General features: G+C 34.1%; 1 protein-coding gene across 18 annotated transcripts in view; it reads right to left on the bottom strand.

The window, feature by feature from the left end:
- Positions 1–18,496, bottom strand: part of SS18 (SS18 subunit of BAF chromatin remodeling complex) — a 75,411-nt gene that overhangs the window by 49,013 nt on the left and 7,902 nt on the right. For 17 of the 18 annotated variants that reach the window (XR_010114844.1, XM_063614048.1, XM_063613939.1 and 14 more), the window contains one exon: positions 13,310–13,394. Coding sequence is in view for 17 of the 18 variants with exons in the window: in XM_063614048.1 (XP_063470118.1) it covers positions 13,310–13,394 (85 nt within the window). In the remaining variant the exon portion in view is untranslated. Of the gene's footprint in view, positions 1–13,309; positions 13,395–13,497; positions 13,521–18,496 lie in introns of those variants that run through there. The other variant, XM_063613847.1, reaches the window with a different exon arrangement.

The raw sequence follows: 18,496 nt of genomic DNA, 5'->3' as shown, positions 1-18,496 counted from the left end.
GTTGAGAGAAAGAGTTCACAAAATGGAAGGATATGCCATCTTTGTTGACTGGAAGATTTATTAATAATATTGTAGAGGATAATTAATTTCCCTGATGTTGACCTCAAGATTCCATGCAATCCCAATAAAAATTCCAGACTTTTTGCAGACTCACAAGCCGATTCTAAACTTTGCCTGAAAATGCAAAGGACCCAGAATAGCCAGGAAAATCTTGGCGAATAACACTAGAATATACAAAGATTTATCATAAGCTACAATAAATAAGACATAATTAGTACAACGACAGACAAACAGACCAAGAGAACAAAGAATTAAGAAACAACCTACATATACAGTCACAACGAAACAACTTACATTTAATGGTTAAGGAATGATCTTTCCAATAAATGGTGCTCGATCAACTATCACATGGAGAAAAAAATGAACCTTGAGTCCTATCTCAGATTATATACAAATTTAATTTGCAGTGGATCATGAATAAACTAACTCCTACAAGAAAATATACATGTATCTTCATATCATCATGACTATGACATAGGAAAATATTTCTTTAACAGGATACAGAATTATCCCTTCAAAATATTGGTAAGTTGGACTTCATTTAAATTAGAAACTGTTCATCAGACACCACAGAGTAAAAAGACAATTTTCAAACTGGGGGAAGGTATCTGCAATATATATAGCCAACAAAAGACTTGTTCCAGAATATATAAGGAACGCCTACAAATCCATATATATATATCCATATATATCCATATATATAAAGTCTATCAGACATGAAATCTCTGATATTTCCCCTCACCCTCAAGCCTCCTTATCCGTAGTTTCAGTGATGGTAATTCCATCTTTCCAGTTGCCCTTCTGAAAACCATGGAGTCATCCCTAATGTCAAAGGGACAGTCTTTCAGTTCCCTAGCATTTTTGCAAGTTACTTTCGCTGATTTTAATATAGTTCTGGAAATTTGTGCACATACACACACACACATTTCTGTTCTTCACAGTAAGATATATCCAATCTCTTTACCTATCTGGACTCAATTAGTCTCTGAATTTTATATATATATATATGACCATTTTAAAATTTTAAGCCCATTTTCTTCAGTCTACATACATAGAACTCAATTTAAAAATGGGCAGAAAAGGGATATTTGGAAAACCTTTTGGGGATAAACACTGTTATCTTGATTATAGTGGTGATTACATGGATTTGTCAAAACTCATCTATCTATATACTTAAAATGAATGAATTCTATTGTATGTGAATTACACCTCATGTCACTTTTTCCCTGAGCACCAGAATTATAAGGTCCCCACTGTCTGCTCCAACATTTTCAGATATTCTTCCTTCGTAACACTGACTACAGCTGTAATTTCAAATGTGTTTGTGTAATGATTTAAGGTCTGTCTTTCCCGTTACAGGTTTAAGTTCTGTAAGGACTGTGCCCATGATTATATTTGCTTATTAATGGAGCCCCCAATCATCTAGTAGCAAATAGAGGTACTCGATAAATATTTGTTGAATGAAAAATGATTGTGCAATATGAACACTTTGAGAATTAAATTAGGAGGCAGTATCATTCTGCCAACTTTCATGTTTTTTAATTATCGAAATTGCCTACTCCACCTTCACATCTCCACTTGGAAGTCTATCAGACATGAAATCTCTGATATTTCCCCTCACCCTCAAGCCTCCTTATCCGTAGTTTCAGTGATGGTAATTCCATCTTTCCAGTTGCCCTTCTGAAAACCATGGAGTCATCCCTAATGTCAAAGGGACAGTCTTTCAGTTCCCTAGCATTTTTGCAAGTTACTTTTGCTGATTTTAATATAGTCCTGGAAATTTGTGCACACACACACAAACACAAACATTTCTGTTCTTCACAGTAAGATATACCCAATCTCTTTACCTATCTGGACTCAATTAGTCTCTGAATTTTATATATAATGTCCAGCAAACAGTAAACATGATTTTTTTTCCTAAGATATTTGAAAAAGCAGGTAGGCAATGATGTTGGTAAAATGCTCCGTATAATATCAATTCAGAAAAATGTGCCCCCATAGACAAATTCTCTATGAAATACAGGAATACTGCCTTTGTGGAACTTTTCATAATCCTTAATGGCAGAAGTAATCACATCTTCTGCTGTTTCAAATGTACTCTGAATACAAAGTATTTCTAAAATAGTACGTTATACTGTACAATAACTATTGAGTTGTCTTTCAATTATAGAATTTTTTGGTATATAAAAAGTTTTGTTATACATTCTTAAAGGAATCAATTATTTTTCTTTATAGTTTTCTCTTTTGCTTTTTATTCTCAACACAGCCTTCCTCAACTCAATATCAGAAAGATACTGATGTCTTAATTTGTACTAAAACTCACAAAAATAAACACTTCAGAGACATTTCACCCACAGTCTTGATTCCTGTTTTTAAACATCAAAATGTTTTAACTAGACACCTTTAATTGTGCAGCACCATGCTAGGTACCAGTGAAAGAAAAACACTTGGACACCAAGCTATGGCAGGTGAAAGAAAAGGGAGAACTCTGAGATGACCACCAAGCTTCTGACTAAGAGAACTAAGTGTTTTTAATACCACTTGCTTGAGACAGAAAATATGAAAATACTGGTTGTGAACTTTTTCCCCCTTTTTACAGCAGGGAACAACAGAGGGGGAACTGAGGAGAAATGAGTTTTGTCCATATTGTTTTGAGAGGCCTGTGGAATGTCCAAATGGATATGTCTATTGGAAGCTGGATTCATGGCTCATACTCATAAAAAAGATCTATATTTGGCAAGCATCAATGTTTTGATGGAACACCTGAAGTCAAGAATATAGGAAACCATGAGTATGGATAAAATCTCCCAGGAAGAGTGCATATAATGAGAAAATGTTCAAGAATGGAATAGCAACATTTAATGGGCATGATAAAGATGATGAGCTGAGCAGCCAGAGAGAGAAAAAGATAACTATCAAGGAAGCTAAAGAATAAGTTTCATAGGAGAAAATAGTCAGTATTATCATGCTTACCAAAAAGACCAGTGGTCCCCAACCTTTTTGGCACCAGGGACTGATTTTGTAGAAGGCAATTTTTCCACTGATGGTGGCCAGATGGTGGGAGGGGCAGGCGAGGGATGATTTCAGGATAAAACTGTTCCACCTCAGATCATCAGGCATTAGATTATCATAAGGAGCATGCAACTTAGATCCCTTGCATGCACAGTTCACAACAGGGTTCACCTTCCTGCGAATCTAATGCTGCCACTGATCTGACGGAAGGCAGAGCTTAGGCGGTAATGCTCTCTCACCTGCTGCTAACCTCCTGCTTTGCGGCCCGGTTCCTAACAGGCCATAGACCCATATCAGTCCATGGCCTAGGGTTTGGGGACCCCTGAAATAAGACAACATTATCCTGTTTATCAAACACTTAAACATTATTAAAATACCAAATTTTAAGAAAAGTTATTTCTATAACTTTAAATGAGAATATAGATGCTTTCTTTTTTTACTGTAATTAAAAAAACAAGGTACAGAATAGGGTACATGGCAAGTTCTACTTGTGTAGAAAACAGCAAGGTATATATTTATATTGGCTTTTATTGCATAAAAAGCAGGTGGAAGACAGGGGTGACAGTAGTTTTTTATATGGCTTTTTGTAGTCCTTGGTGTTCTAACCATAGCAAAGTTACCTATGCTAAAAATTTAGTAAATGTTACAAACATAATGCAACCTGCTAATCTTCAAAATGTTCCACAGCTCTAAGCATGTGTTCCTTCACCTTACTTGAATCACACCTGTAAAAAGGAAACTCTGTAAGATCAAATGTTAGTCAGAGAAGTACCTTAACAGATGCTTTGCCAGGACGGTTGCTGAACCTGAAGACTAATATTATCATCTTTACTAAAGCATCTGGAAGAAACAGTTAATCACATGCTACCCAAGGGCTCTGCTCAGAATGTCAAATATGATGTTACCAAAAAAAATGCAACTTAATTTCAAACAATATATAAAATGTAAGACTACACAGCCTCAATCAATTTTTATTAACAGGTCAGACTTTTATTCTTTGTACAGGTATCTTTGTAAAGATACTTACAAAAATTTTAAGTATATATTTAAATAAATTTAAAATTCAAGAAGTATATTTGGCTAAACTGGGGATATTTCAAACTCAGTACTCATAATGAATTAAGTAAAAACAAGATAAGGAATTCCAATCAGCTTTCAGCCTTCTTTTAAATCAAGACATGCTTTTATGTACTCAACTTAGTGGATGGCATCACCATCAGTCGAGTCTCCAAATACTCTCTTCTACGCTTTATATCTACTCAGTAACTGAATCCTGTTAGTTCTACTTCAAATACTCCAGAATCTAATGCCCCTTTCCATTGATATCCTCCAACGTGTACCTACATCTTTATTATCATCATTATCGCCAATATTCACTGAGTACCTTTACATGCTGGACACCGTGAACTGTTTTACAGCATTCTAATAAAATATATAGTAAGTATTATCTTTCTCATATTATAAAAATGATTCATGTTAAACAATATCAAATGAAGCTGACACCACAGGAACAGGAATAATATTTTTCTGAAATCCTCAAAATGTCACTGGATACTCCATTTGAAAGGCAGAGAAATTTAAGGTTCTTTATACCTAACTGCACATTAGAATTACCTAAGAAGCTTTTGAAATACTGTGACAGGTCTGCCACAAAGATCTACCAAAGTAAAAAAAAAAAAAAAGAAAAAGAAAAAGAAAGAAATACTGCGACAGGGCCCTCAGCCCAGATCAATTAAGTTACTGGAAGTTTTTTAAAGTTTTCCACATAATTCTAATGTGTAGCCAAGGCTGAGAAACACTAGACTATATGATTAGCTAGGTTCTTTCTAGCTTAAAAATGTTTGATTATACAAAAATATTTTCAGACTGTGTGCCTTAAAATGAACTACCACAATAGAAAGAACTATTTTCTCCCCAAGTTTTTCTCAAAGAAACATTAATGAATAAAACTTTTCTTGACTGAAATTGTTCTCTCATAATTCTTTTCTAAACAAATGGTGCCTACCACTTTGTATATGCTAATACTAGCAGATGATAAAAAATAAATTAACAATAACTAATATGAAATTAAAACGTAGAAATGCCATTTCTTCAAAGTATGTTTGAGAAGGAAAAATCTGCATACACAAAAAAATAGTCACACTTTCTACTGGTAAAATTGTTCCTAGGTGGGGGGAGGGGATGAGGATTGAAAAATGACCTATTGGTTAGTGTTCCTTACTGGGGGTAACGGGTACACTAAAAGCTCAGACTTCACCACTACACAAGAAATCCACATAACAAAATTGCACTTGTATCCACAAACCTATAAAAATAAATTAAAAATGGTTCCTAATTATGAAAATAATTATGTCAATAGTTTGTTGTTTCAGAAAGTAAACACCATCTCTGAGAACCAACATTTAAATGATGCCTGCAATGTTTACCAAGATAGATAGGGCCCTATCTATCTACACTAAATGGAGCCAGAGTAGTGCACATTTTGAACTGTCAGCTTTTTATAAATTTTATGTCTATTTCCATGCCATCTTGGCTGTCAAGTAACACTGCATGTATATATGTCTGCTTATAGAACAACTTCTCCCATTTTTGCTATTTGCTGTCTCTTGGCTTAAAATTAAGAAAACAAGTTTGTTAAAATATGTGTAAGGTGAAGAGTAAGTTCCATTATAAAGTTATAATGCTTTGGCATTAAGAAAAAAGACACAAGGCTGAAACTAAGAAGTAAAATGCTTAAGTGTTAGTGCACTGGCATTAGAAGTTATTTTGCTCCTTTTATTCCCAGTGTTTGGATTCTTGACTTTTAGATTCTAGCTAGTGCTCGATCTTGGCCAGTTCCAAACACATGAAATAGAACTATAAATAAGTAATTCTTCTCTTTAGATGACATGGGAAAAAACTCAAAGTTAAACTTACATATAATTACAAACACATTTCTAATTCCCACCCCATTCAACTGAAATGAAGTGAAAAACCCCATTCTAGAAAACTTAAGTAAAATCATCCTAAAACATAATAGTTCTTTTTCAGACTCAAGTATCTCAAACTATAGTTAGTAACGCCCTCTCAGCAAAGAGCAGAAAATATTTTTTAAATGCCAGAGCAGATCTAAAAAAGAACTTACAGAAATTCTAGAAATAGAAAAATATATACTAGGAACTCAAGGGATAGGTATAACAGATTAGGCTAAGTGAAAAATGAACTGGAAAACTGGTCAGAAAAAAATATACCTAGAATGATAAATGGTTGGAAAAGTCTGAAGGGATTAAGAAACGTAAAGATACAGTTACAAGGTCTAGTCTAAGTTTAACTGGAGTCTTATGGAAGAATTATTTGCTTGAAGAGATAATGACTGAAAACTCCCAAAACTGATGAAAGACATGCACCTACAGATGTTAGAAATCCCAACAGGCACCAAGCAGGATAATTAGAAAGAAATCTTCCAATATCTAACTACAGTGTGAGAAAAAAAAATTTAATTAAAAAAAAAAAGAAATCCACATCTAAACATATTAAAACCGCTAAAAATCCTAGACAAAGCAAAACTCTTAAATGCAGTCAAATAAGCAGATTATGTTCAAAATATCAACAATTACATGGATATCTGAATTTTCAATAGATACAAGACAGAAAACAATGCAAGGATAAATGTAATGTGCTAACAGTAAACAACAACTAACCTAGTATCTGTCCTTGGAAAATATCTTCTAAGAATCATGGTGAGCCAGGTGTGGTGGCTCATGCCTACAATCCCAGAACTTTGGGAGACCAAGGCAGGAGAATCACTTGAGGCCAGGAGTTTAAGACTAGCCCAGGCAATATAATAAGATCCCATTTCTCCAAAAAATACAAAAATCAGCCAGGCATGATGGTGTATGCCTGTGGTCCTAGCTTCTCAGGAGGCTATGGCAGGAAGATTTCTTGAGCCCAAAAGTTCGAAGCTGCAGTGAGCTATGATCATGCCACTATGCCCCGGCCTGGGTGACAGAGTGAAACACTGTCTCCAGAGGAAAAAAAGAAAAGAATGATGGTGAAATAAAGGCATTTTCAGACCCAGACCAAAACAAAACAAAAATACTGAAGGTATGTCTCACCAGCAAAGCAGTGCTAAAGGAAATACTAAGGAATGTTCTTTAGGAGGTGAAAAAAAAAAGTGATCTAAGCTAGAAGGTCATAAATGAAAGGAGGAACAGAAAGCATCAGAAATGGTAAGTAACTATGTGGATGAATCTAATGAATACTGACTTCAAAAAAAGACAGTAATAACAACCACTTGTGGGTAAACATATAGAGACTTAAAATACAACAACGAAAAGGTCATTGAAGGAAGGAACAGAAATGAAGTATTTTATGGTCCTTTGATTGGGATGTATATTATAATCTATACAGTAACCACTAAAAGAATAGTAAATAAGTAAGATTTCCCAACTAGAAAGAAAAAAAAGGAATAATAAAAAACAAATTAATTATTGGCTGGCCACAGTGGCCCACACCTGTAATCCCAGCACTTTGATTGCCAGACTGAGTTAAAAAAAAAAAAAAAAATCTACATCCTACTCATAATATCGTATCTCTAACACAAGAAAACAGAAAGGAGGATAATACCATGCAAACACTAAAGAAAGCTTGTTTAGCTATGCTAATATCAGATAAAGTAGACCTTAAAAGCATTACTAAAGATAAGAAGGGATAATTCACAATGATGTTGCAGGCGGCGCGCAGCACTTTGGGAGGCCAAGGCAGACGGATCACGAGGTCAGGAGATCGAGATCATCCTGGCTAACAAGGTGAAACCCCTTCTCTATTAAAAATACAAAAAATTAGCCAGGCGTAGTGGCGGGTGCCTGTAGTCCCAGCTACTCGGGAGGCTGAGGCAGGAGAAAGGTGTGAACCCAACAGGCGGAGCTTGCAGTGAGCCGAGATCACGCCACCGCACTCCAGCCTGGGCAACAGAGCGAGACTCCGTCTCAAAAAAAAAAAAAAAAACTTTAAAGAGCTACAAGGAAAACCAGTCAATCCACAATTTGACTTGTACATTTTAAACATACATCTCTCAGTAATTGATAGAACAAACAAACAAAACATTGGAAAGGCTAAAAAAACAACAATCATTAAGGCTACAGAGGATTCAAACAAGATTAACACACTTGACCTAACCTAATAGACATATATAGAGCTCTGCACTCAGTGGCTAAACAACACATATTCTTTTTAAATACACATGAAACATTTGTAAAAACTGACCATATGCTGGACCTTAAAACAAATCTCAAGGAATTCCAAAGAATTCAAATCATAAAATGTTATTTAATCACAATGCAATAAAGCCAGAAATCAAGAAAATAAAATATCCATGTTTGGAAATTAAGAAATGTATTTTTATCAACCAATGCATTAAAAAATAATTATGAAAATTAGAAAATATTTGGAATTAAATAAATATGAATATACTACATATCAGAACTATGATTACAGGAAAACTTACGTCCATTTTAAATGCATTAGAAAGGTGAAAACTGATGAAAGAGGCATTCATCTAAAACTCAGAGAAACAGAAAAAAACATACCAAAAGAAAGTAAAAGGGAGAAAATCATAAAGATCAGAAATTAATCATAAACAAAAACATACATGAAGTGCCCAAGGGCAAAACTATTTCCATAATAATAAGATGATGTTTGCCTTTTATGCTAAGTGCACATTTATAATGATGGTACAAAAGCAGCAGTGGATATAATTGCTGGAACCTCATTATGAATCAAGTCAATGACATCAAATTATTATTAGTCAATGTATTACTGGCTGCCACACACTTGCAGATGAAGAAAGAAAAACACAGTTTCAGTTAAAAATGTGCTTGATGAAGCAGTAAAAATTATTTAGTAAATTCTCCATGTCTTGTAAATAAATATTCAGCGACAAAATGGGAAAATAATAAACATTATCTGTCACAAAGTAAAATAATCAAGAAAAAGCAGTTTGTGATTGAGTTGCCAGCTGAATTAGGCACCGTTTTCACTGAACACCATTTTTACTTGAAAGAACAATTGTTAACTATATTTATCTAGGCGTGGGTATTTGGCAGACATTTTCTCAAAAACAAACAAAGTGAGCAAGAAAATCAACTAATAACATTTGTTGCCAAGATCAAATTTGAATTTTCAAGCAAGAATTTGGAATGTGCAAACTTATCTACGACCTTGAGCTTGACAGCATCCCCATACTTAGGCACTTTTCTGATGAGATTAGAGGTGATTTTAACCAATGTAGTCTTTGGTATCACACAGAAAAATGTTAATGTTTGGAAGAACTGTTTAACTCAGTAAACTTATACTTTCCAAATCACCAAAGCATGATGTTATAAAATTACACATAAGCAAAAATCTATTCAAAGTGTAATAAGGACCAGTGGGCTTAAATGTACCAGAATAAGAAAAACGTAATGATACGATTTAAGATTCCACACTGCAACTAACCTTAAAAAAAAAAAAAACAAAAAAAAACCAACTTACTGAGATCTGCTGTAATATCAAACAAGGTTATCCACAAAAATCTGAAAAGGCTATTAAAATATTCTTCCCCTTTCTAACTACATGTCTGTGTGAGACTGCCTTTTCTTCTACTACAACCAAAACAAGATACAATAGACTGAATGCAGAAGTAGATGTGAAAATATAGTGTCTTCTATTAAGCCCGACATTTAACAGAAACTTGCAAAAACGTAACATGATGCCATTCATCTCACAAAGATAGTTATTTTTCCTTTAAAAAATGTTATTTATATTAACATGCAATAAGTTCATTATTTTTAACAAATTTTTTAGATTTGTTTTAATTTCACAACTGAGAAAAATTCATAATTCATATTAACAATATAACCTACATCAAGTTCTTTTAAGTCCTCAATAATTTTTAAGAATGTAACGGGGTTCTGAGACCAAAAGGTTTGAAAAATGCTGCAACAGAGCACAATCAAAACCAAAAGTTGATTCTTTGAAAAGACTTAAAAAACCCATAATAAACATCTGGCAAGAGTGATCAAAAAATATTTTAAAGCAGAAGTCACAAATAATGACATTAAAAAGAAAATTATCACTACAGATAGTGTTGACATTAGGAAAATAAGATTATTTCAAGAGCTTTTACTTTATTTTCATGCTAATTAGTGTTCAAATTTATTAAAATGCTAAAAACCACAACTTACCAAAATAGGAAATTTATAAAATATAGAAATTGTCCTATAACAATTAAAGAAATAAGTAAATAAAAACTTCCTTGCAAACTTCAGATTCAGATGGCTTTTCTAAAGAATTATGCCAATCATTTAACAAAGAAATATAAATATTATGTAAATTCTTCTGTATAAGAAAAAGCAGAAAATTCTCCAGCTCCTTTTATAAAGCTACCATAGCCTCAAAATAAAAACCAGACAAAGGCATTATAAGAAAGGAAAATTACAGGTCAATCACACTCACGAACAAAGATGCAAAAATCCTAACCAAAATTTTAACAAACTGAATATAGCAATTTCTTTAAAAACACCATGATCAAGTGGGTCATCAACAAGTACGTTAATTATAAGAATGCAAGATTGACTGAGCATTAAAAGTATATCAGTATATTTTACCACATTAACAGATTAAAGAAGAAAAAGTCTTATGATCATCTCATTCAATGCAATAAAAGTACTTGATAAAATTTAACATCCATTCAAGACATAAATTTTTACTTAGCACACCAGAAACAGAAAGGAGCTTCCTTAATCTGATAAAAGTTATCTACAAAACACTACAGCAAACATCATACTTAATGGTCAGTGAAAGCTTTCCCTTTGAGATGAGGAACAAGACAAGGATGTCCTCTATCACCACTTCTATTCAGGAATGTAATGGAGGTCACAGCCAGAGAAGGCAAGAAAAAGAAATAAAAGGTGTAAGGATTGACAAGAAAGAAACAAAACTGATAATTCACAAACGATATGATCGTGAATATAGAAAACTGAAAGCATCTACAGAAAAACTTAGAAGCAAGAGTTGAACAAGAATGTGAGATTCAAATTAATTGCATTTCCATGTAAACAGCAAATGCAGCTAGAAAATAAAACTTAAAAGACAAAGATTCAATTTAAAGTGGCCTCAAAAAATATAAAGTATTAAATATCTAGCAATAAGCCCAATGAGAGATGTGCAAATTATCTACAGGGAAAAATCATAAAACTTCATTGACAGACATTAAAGAACTAAATAAATGAAAATACATGCAATGCTCACGATTTGGAAGACTCAACTTTGTAAAGATATCAAGTCTTCCCAAATTGATTTACAGTCAAGGTAATCTGAATGAAAATCCCTGCAGGATTACGTATATGTGTATATAACTTGACATACTGATGTTTAAATGTATATGGAAATGCAAAGAACCAACAGCCAAGATGTTCTTGAGAAAAAAAAAAGGAATAAAATTAAGTACGACAAGAGAGTGGAATTCATAAAAACAGACCAAAGAAACAATATAAACAGATCAGACACAGACCCACATATATACGGACACCTGATACAACATAGATTGCATGACAAAATATCTTGTTTTTCCAAGAAATAATGATGGAACAAAAAACCACCCACATGGAAACAAATGAAACTGAACCTATTCCTCACATTATTCACGAAAATAAATTCTACCTAGCTAGTAATCAAGTTGATGACAACTGCCACATGAAGAACTATTTCAACTTCAAAACTAAATATACTGATTAAAATATCCCCAGTGGGATGTATCTTAGGGACAAGCATCTTATTGTTAGTGGTAGTCTTGGTACCATTACATTGTTACATGTTTTATACAAAGTAGCATAAAGCAAATCACAAAAGCAAAGAAGCTATGAAATACTTGACTCATGTCAGAGGGACACAGGAGCCAAATGAAGAGGCTTCCATTGATCAGAGAAACAAAATTTCAACATAATAAAGAATGACTGCAAGGGATTTAAACATTAAAATCCAAAAATGTATTAAATTCAGATAATAAAAACAAAAATATTAAAATGGTAACCTACACAGGTTGCTAGAGACCAACTCATTCTGAAAATTGATGAAGGGACAGAATCAAGCGTTTATCATGACTTTCCTACGGGGACTCTCTAGTTTCAGGATAACCAAATATTTAATGAAAGGAAGTTTATCTTTTTAAAATAATTACAGCTAATAAATGCAAGAGGGATTACAGAATTAGAAATTCACCATTCTGTGATCCCAAAGTGAAATACAGGATCTGGTCCACAAGCATCAATGACCATTAAAACCATTACGTGATAGGCAGACAGGGAACTTTATAATGGATTGATCAGGCTGGTATCAAGTATACCCACTGATCAATCTTAACATTACTAAAAATGGAACAACCAAACATGTTCTTCCTGATCTGATATTATGGGAAATACAAAGCAACCGCCAACAAAATACTCTTACCAAAAATCTAAACCTCACTAATTAAGCCTCTCTAATTACCAGTTTACATGAAATAAGAGAAAGAAAGAACACGTTAAAGGACCATGAGAATACAATTAGCCAAATCCGGAATGTTAAAAATTCTACACAACATATGACCCAGTTCCTTTAACAAATAAATGAAGATTTAAAAAGATAAAATGATACAGATTAAAAGAGACTAAGACACATATCAACCAATGCACTACGTGTACCTTGTTTGGATTCTGAGGCAAACAACTATTAAAAAATTTAGAGTTTTTAATCGCTTCTCGGCCTTTTGGCTAAGATCAAGTGTAAAACATTTAGGTTTGTTTTAGATAACGGATAAAAATTGAAAATAGATTGAATATTATAAGACAGAAAGAAATTATGGTTAACTTAGTTGGGTATGAGAATAGTCCTGTCTGATAGAGATGCATATGGAAATACAGTATTTACTGGTCAAACTGTAAGATGTCTGGGACTTGCTGTGAAATACTTCAGATTAACAAATTACTTGTGCAATTAAAAATTAAAATAAATAGGTAAACAGGTAAATGAATATAACTTTCTCAGGGACAGAATCAATTTTAGGTGAATTCAAATTAAATATAAAAGCAAAACAAAGCTTTTAGATAACACATAATACTGTCATGTTCTCAGAGTAAAGCAGGATTTACTAAACAAAACTTAAAAATCATTCAACAAAAATGTGCCATACCATATGTAACTATAAAGATTGTCTACTTCACATGATTTTAAAGGTACTTACTGCTGGTAAAAGAGACTGCATATTTTGATTAGAATCTGCTATTGTAGCAAGGTATACCAAGTTTGTGTGCAACATCTGCTGATACCTATTAAAACAAAACAAATATCAATATTAAAAAATAATTTTCTTCCTACCTGCCTAAGAACAGCACTGTAATCATTTCTAAAGTTTCATTAAAAATTTGTTACCTGAACATCAATAGCACTTCAATTTTTCCTACGCTGCAAAAGTTCCCAGTAATAAATATTTAAATATAATGAGCTCAGAGATTTTACCATGTATGCTAAATAGTGTTATAATTTTTTATATGCTTATATATTTCAATCCACAAACCAATACCACGAGGCAAGAGTTCTTTTCTCCATTTAACAGATGAGAAACTAATGTTTAGAGAGGTTGATAACTTGTATATGATTGCATAGCTAGCAGATGGAATAACTGACATACGTAATAGGCCCATACTAGTACACTGAGTTTTTTTAAAAAGAACTAAATAAAGGAATCCAGTGAAATGTGCTTATCCCAGCTGGGCACAGTGGCTCACACCTGTAATCCCAGCCCTTTAGGAGCCCGAGGTGGGCAGATCACTTGAGGTCAGGAGTTCAAGACCAGCCTGGCCAACATCGTGAAACCCCATCCCTACTAAAAATACAAAAATTAGCTGGGCATGGTGGCACACGCCTGGACTTCCAGCTACTCAGGAGGCTGAGGCAGGAGAATTGCCTGAACCCAGGAGGCAGAGGCTGCAGTGAGCCGAGATCATGCCACTGCACTCCAGCCTGGGCAACAGAGTGAGACTCCACCTCAAAAAGAAAAAAAAGAAATATGCTTATCCCTTTCCTTCTGCCATTTTCATTTTGCTAAAAACCTCAAACCCAAGTACAGTCAATATCTTCTGCTAAAATGTAGGAAAGGGGGTGGGAACCACACCTTTTTTTCCTTTTCACTACTGTAGCAATGACCAACAATTTATGCCCGCTGTGTTTATACTACCCATCTATCAGGACACAGCATATAGAGAAGGCAATGAATAGGCAATCTCCAACTACAGAAAAAAAGAGATAGGCTAAAACAAAAGATGGAGGAAATGTTATAACACCAGCAACACTCAAGATTAACTTTAAGAAAATAAAGCAAATTCATTATCAGCATTATGTGGTTAAACATGCTTATTGTAATCTTACCTATGAATTAGTTTAGCTAAGCTTCTCTTCACAATTTTAACAAATTAACTGACAAAGCCATATTAAAATTCACAGTGATCCAATCACTAGTGTTTTGTCTCAGTGCAGCCATACAAGCCCCATGAGTACAAACTTAAAACCTGCATCAAATTGTTAGGCTTTCTTAAAATTTCATTTACTAAAAATGCTAAATACAAATTAAAATAATAAAAATAAGTTTATTCAGCTAAAGTGCTCTAATTCAGATTCCAAATTAATTCATTTTCTAAAATAGACACCACAAAGGAATCCTAGTTTTTCTTTTGTTCGTTTTTGGTTTTGTTTGTTTGTTTGACACAAGGTCTCACTCTGTCACCCAGGCTGGAGTGTGCAGTGGCGTAATCATGGCTCACTGTAGCCTTGACCTCCTGGGCTCAAGCAATCCTCCCACCTCAGCCTCCGAAGTAGCTGGGCCCACAGACACATGCCACACCATACAGTGCTAAATTTTGTATTTTTAATAGACAGGGTTTCACCATGTTGCCCAGGGTGCTCTCAAACTCCTGAGCTCAAGCAATCTGCCAGCCTCAGACTCTCAAAGTGCTGGGATTACAGGCGTGAGCCACTGTACCCAGCCGAATCCTAGCATATTCTTTGCTACTTATTTTTTTCCTGTTACAAACAACAGGTTTCACAGCTTTTTTTTTTTTTAATAAGAAAGGAAAAAACACTATTTCTTGCTGACCTTAAAATAACGCTTTCACAAACAAGGCCATGCTTTTAATGCTTTGCCTCACATGGACGCTATGTTGCCCAATCAGACACGATACATCTTTGATAGTGAACTTAACATAAAATGGACAAAGTAATAATTATATTGTACTGAATTATACATAATGGTTAATTGTGTTGTTGAAATTCTTCAAGCAGCACTAACAGAGACCACTAGCTGGAACTATTTCATTATTCTGTAGAGATCTAGGAAGGAACTTAAAATATAGTGTTCCATATCTTGCCATTTTTTAAAAAACCAACCAGCCATTTTTAATTAGAACACATAACCTGTTTCAGTCTAGGCCTTCAAGTTTTCCTTTGCTTGAGTATTAGTATGGTTACATGACATGAGATTTGCTGAGGACCACTGACCAAACCATACTAACAGACGTGGTTTATTCATGACCCTTTAAGAAGAAATTTTAGTATCACGCTGATTAGTACTTGACAAAGCCAGTGTGAAACTACTATTACATCTAATCTGCCACACTCTTAAGGTCTCATATATAAAATAATGGAGTTAAAGCAGCACACTGAAGTTGCCTGCAGTTTTAAAATCTATAAACCCAGCATCTTTTATGAAGTAGTTTCATTTTAAGACATTTGCCCAACCTTCTCTCATCAAATCTTTTCAATTTTTGTGAAATAATTTTAAACTTACAGAAAAGTTTCAATAGCAAAAAGTCTTGTATATTTTTTCTCCCAGATTCTCTAATTATTAGCATTTTACCACATTTTTCCTATCATCTCTAAATATACATACCAACACACACACACATACATATACACTCACTTTTTCCCAAAACCATTTGTGAGTCAGTAGTATATTACTCCTAATACTTCAGTACTGGCTTTCCCAAAACAAGGCTATTCCCTCATATAACAGGACAACCATCATGTGGAAGTTAACATTGATATATCATTACTATTTAATTCACAGAACTCATTCAAATTTCTCCAATTGCCCTAATACCTCCAAGTCATTTTCCCTTATATAAGGAGGTAGGTAAAAATGAAAAATTTTAATTGGCCTTTTCTAACTTCAGTATGTTTATTTTCTGTAAAATTGCATTATTTTATAGCATTCATCAAATAAGCACATTCTTTTCTTTTGAGACAGAATCTCACTGTCAGCTAGGCTGGAGTGCAGTGGCGCGATCCCGGCTCACTGCAATCTCCACCTCTCGGGTTCAAGGGATTCTCCTGCCTCAGCCTCCCAAGCAGTTGGGATTACAGGTATCCACCACCACGTCCAGGCAATTTTTGTACTTTTAGCAGAGACGGGGTTCCACCATGTTGGCCAGGCTGGTCCTGAACTCCTGACCTCAGGTGATCTGCCCGCCTCGGCCTCTCAAAGTGCTGGGATTACAGGTGTGAGTCACCACACTCAGCCCAATTAAACATATTCTAAGATGATTCAAGGTTCAAAGATGAACATTAACAAAAAAGTAGTAAATACTCGTATTATTTTATAACTTTGTATATAGGTCACCTAAAAAGCAATCAGCAAATGCTCTAGGAGAATCTGGACTCAGCTGACAATACTGAAATGATAATAAAAATGATATTAAATATATTTTTCTCAGAAACTTTGAATATTTTTATTCTATATATAGTTACATTTCTCACTGAAACAGTTTACTCTCTTAATGTTTTATTCCTAAAACAGCATATGTTGTGCCGCGCACAGTGGCTCACACCTCTAATCCCAGCACTTTGGGAGGCTGAGGCAGGAGGACCACTTAAGCCCAGGAGTTCGAGACAAGCCTGGGCAACAAAGTGAGACCCTATCTCTACAAAAAAGTGAAAAATTAGCTGGGCATGGTGGCACGCGCCTGTAGTCCCAGCTACTTAGGAGGCTGAGGTGGGAGAATCACTTGAGAACAGGAGGTTGAGGCTGCAGTGAGCCATTACCATACCACTTGCACTCCAGCGTGGGCAAAAGAGTGAGATTATGTCTTGAAAAAAAAAAATATATATATATATATATATATGTTGATATGAGGAAAAAAAGGAGTATATAAGCTAAGGGCTGTATTTAGTATTTTATTTTTGATGATGGTACTGTCCTGGTAAATATGACAAATATTCTCAAATACCCATGATTATTAACCTATTAAAAGAGACAGTTCACCTCCCACAGAGGCCACTGAGTAACTCATCAATTACTTTGAATCAAGTAAAATGGACACTATATTTGTTGACATAATTACAAAATTAAGCTGGAAGTAATTTCATTTTATAAAATAAACCTTACCTAGAAGCTATGAATATTTATTAGACAACGGGAATACACTTTATAGAATAAAAGTTATCTTCCAAACTACAGATTTAAACAACTCTTTTAAATTATGATGAATGATGAACACTAATTTTTTTTGTTGTTTGAGATTTATGCATCTCTGGAATAGTTTGGACTCACCGTAAAATGCAAAAAATAAGAACTGATTTAAGCAAACATAGGTTGATTTAGAAAATGCTCAAATCAAACACCACAGTGAATCAGTAACACATTCTCACATGTGTTACCAGAATTTAAAGGAAGAGGGTCCAGGCATATGGGCTCCACAAGTGATTCAGACCACTGAGTCATGAGTGTTAATATTTGAATTTGTGTGTGTCTGCAGACAGTGTTGATAAAGCAACATACACAAAGGTACTACCAATGAAAAGTCTTTGGGTAGTAAGAATACGGTACTCATTCTCTTATTTTTACATATTTTTGTTTTCTAATTTGCACATACTGCTTTCATAAAATACAGTTATTTTTAATTAAAAAAAAAAAACACTGTTTCAGGCAAAGTTATCACATCTTAAGGAGTTGTTAAATTAAAATTGGAGTATCAATTCCCAGATGGCTGTCATGTATTAATGTTTCTCTTTATTTTCCTTTTGCTTCTCCTACAATGAGAAACAAGAACACCTGTTAAGGTCGAGAGGAGTTGTTTTTCTCTGTATTCACAAACCAATACTGACAACTTGAGAAAGAAAGAATATCTGAAGAACAAAAGAATGAAATTAAATCCACCAAAAAGGGCAGAATTTAAGATTCTTCCTAAGTCAATTTAAGCCCTATTTGCTTAAATTGTTCACCAGGTATATGTGAGAAAATGAGGTCTAATCCAATATGTAGAGAATGAGGGAAATGATCATACATATATATATATATATATATATTTGAAAAAGTTGAAAATTTTGCTGACTCAGTTGGTTCTAGACCTAAACATACACTATCCGTGACATATGCTAC

This window comes from Symphalangus syndactylus, chromosome 1 (assembly GCF_028878055.3).
Source record: "Symphalangus syndactylus isolate Jambi chromosome 1, NHGRI_mSymSyn1-v2.1_pri, whole genome shotgun sequence".
In the NCBI taxonomy this organism is placed as follows: domain Eukaryota; kingdom Metazoa; phylum Chordata; class Mammalia; order Primates; family Hylobatidae; genus Symphalangus; species Symphalangus syndactylus.
This window is presented reverse-complemented; position numbering and strand designations above follow the sequence as displayed.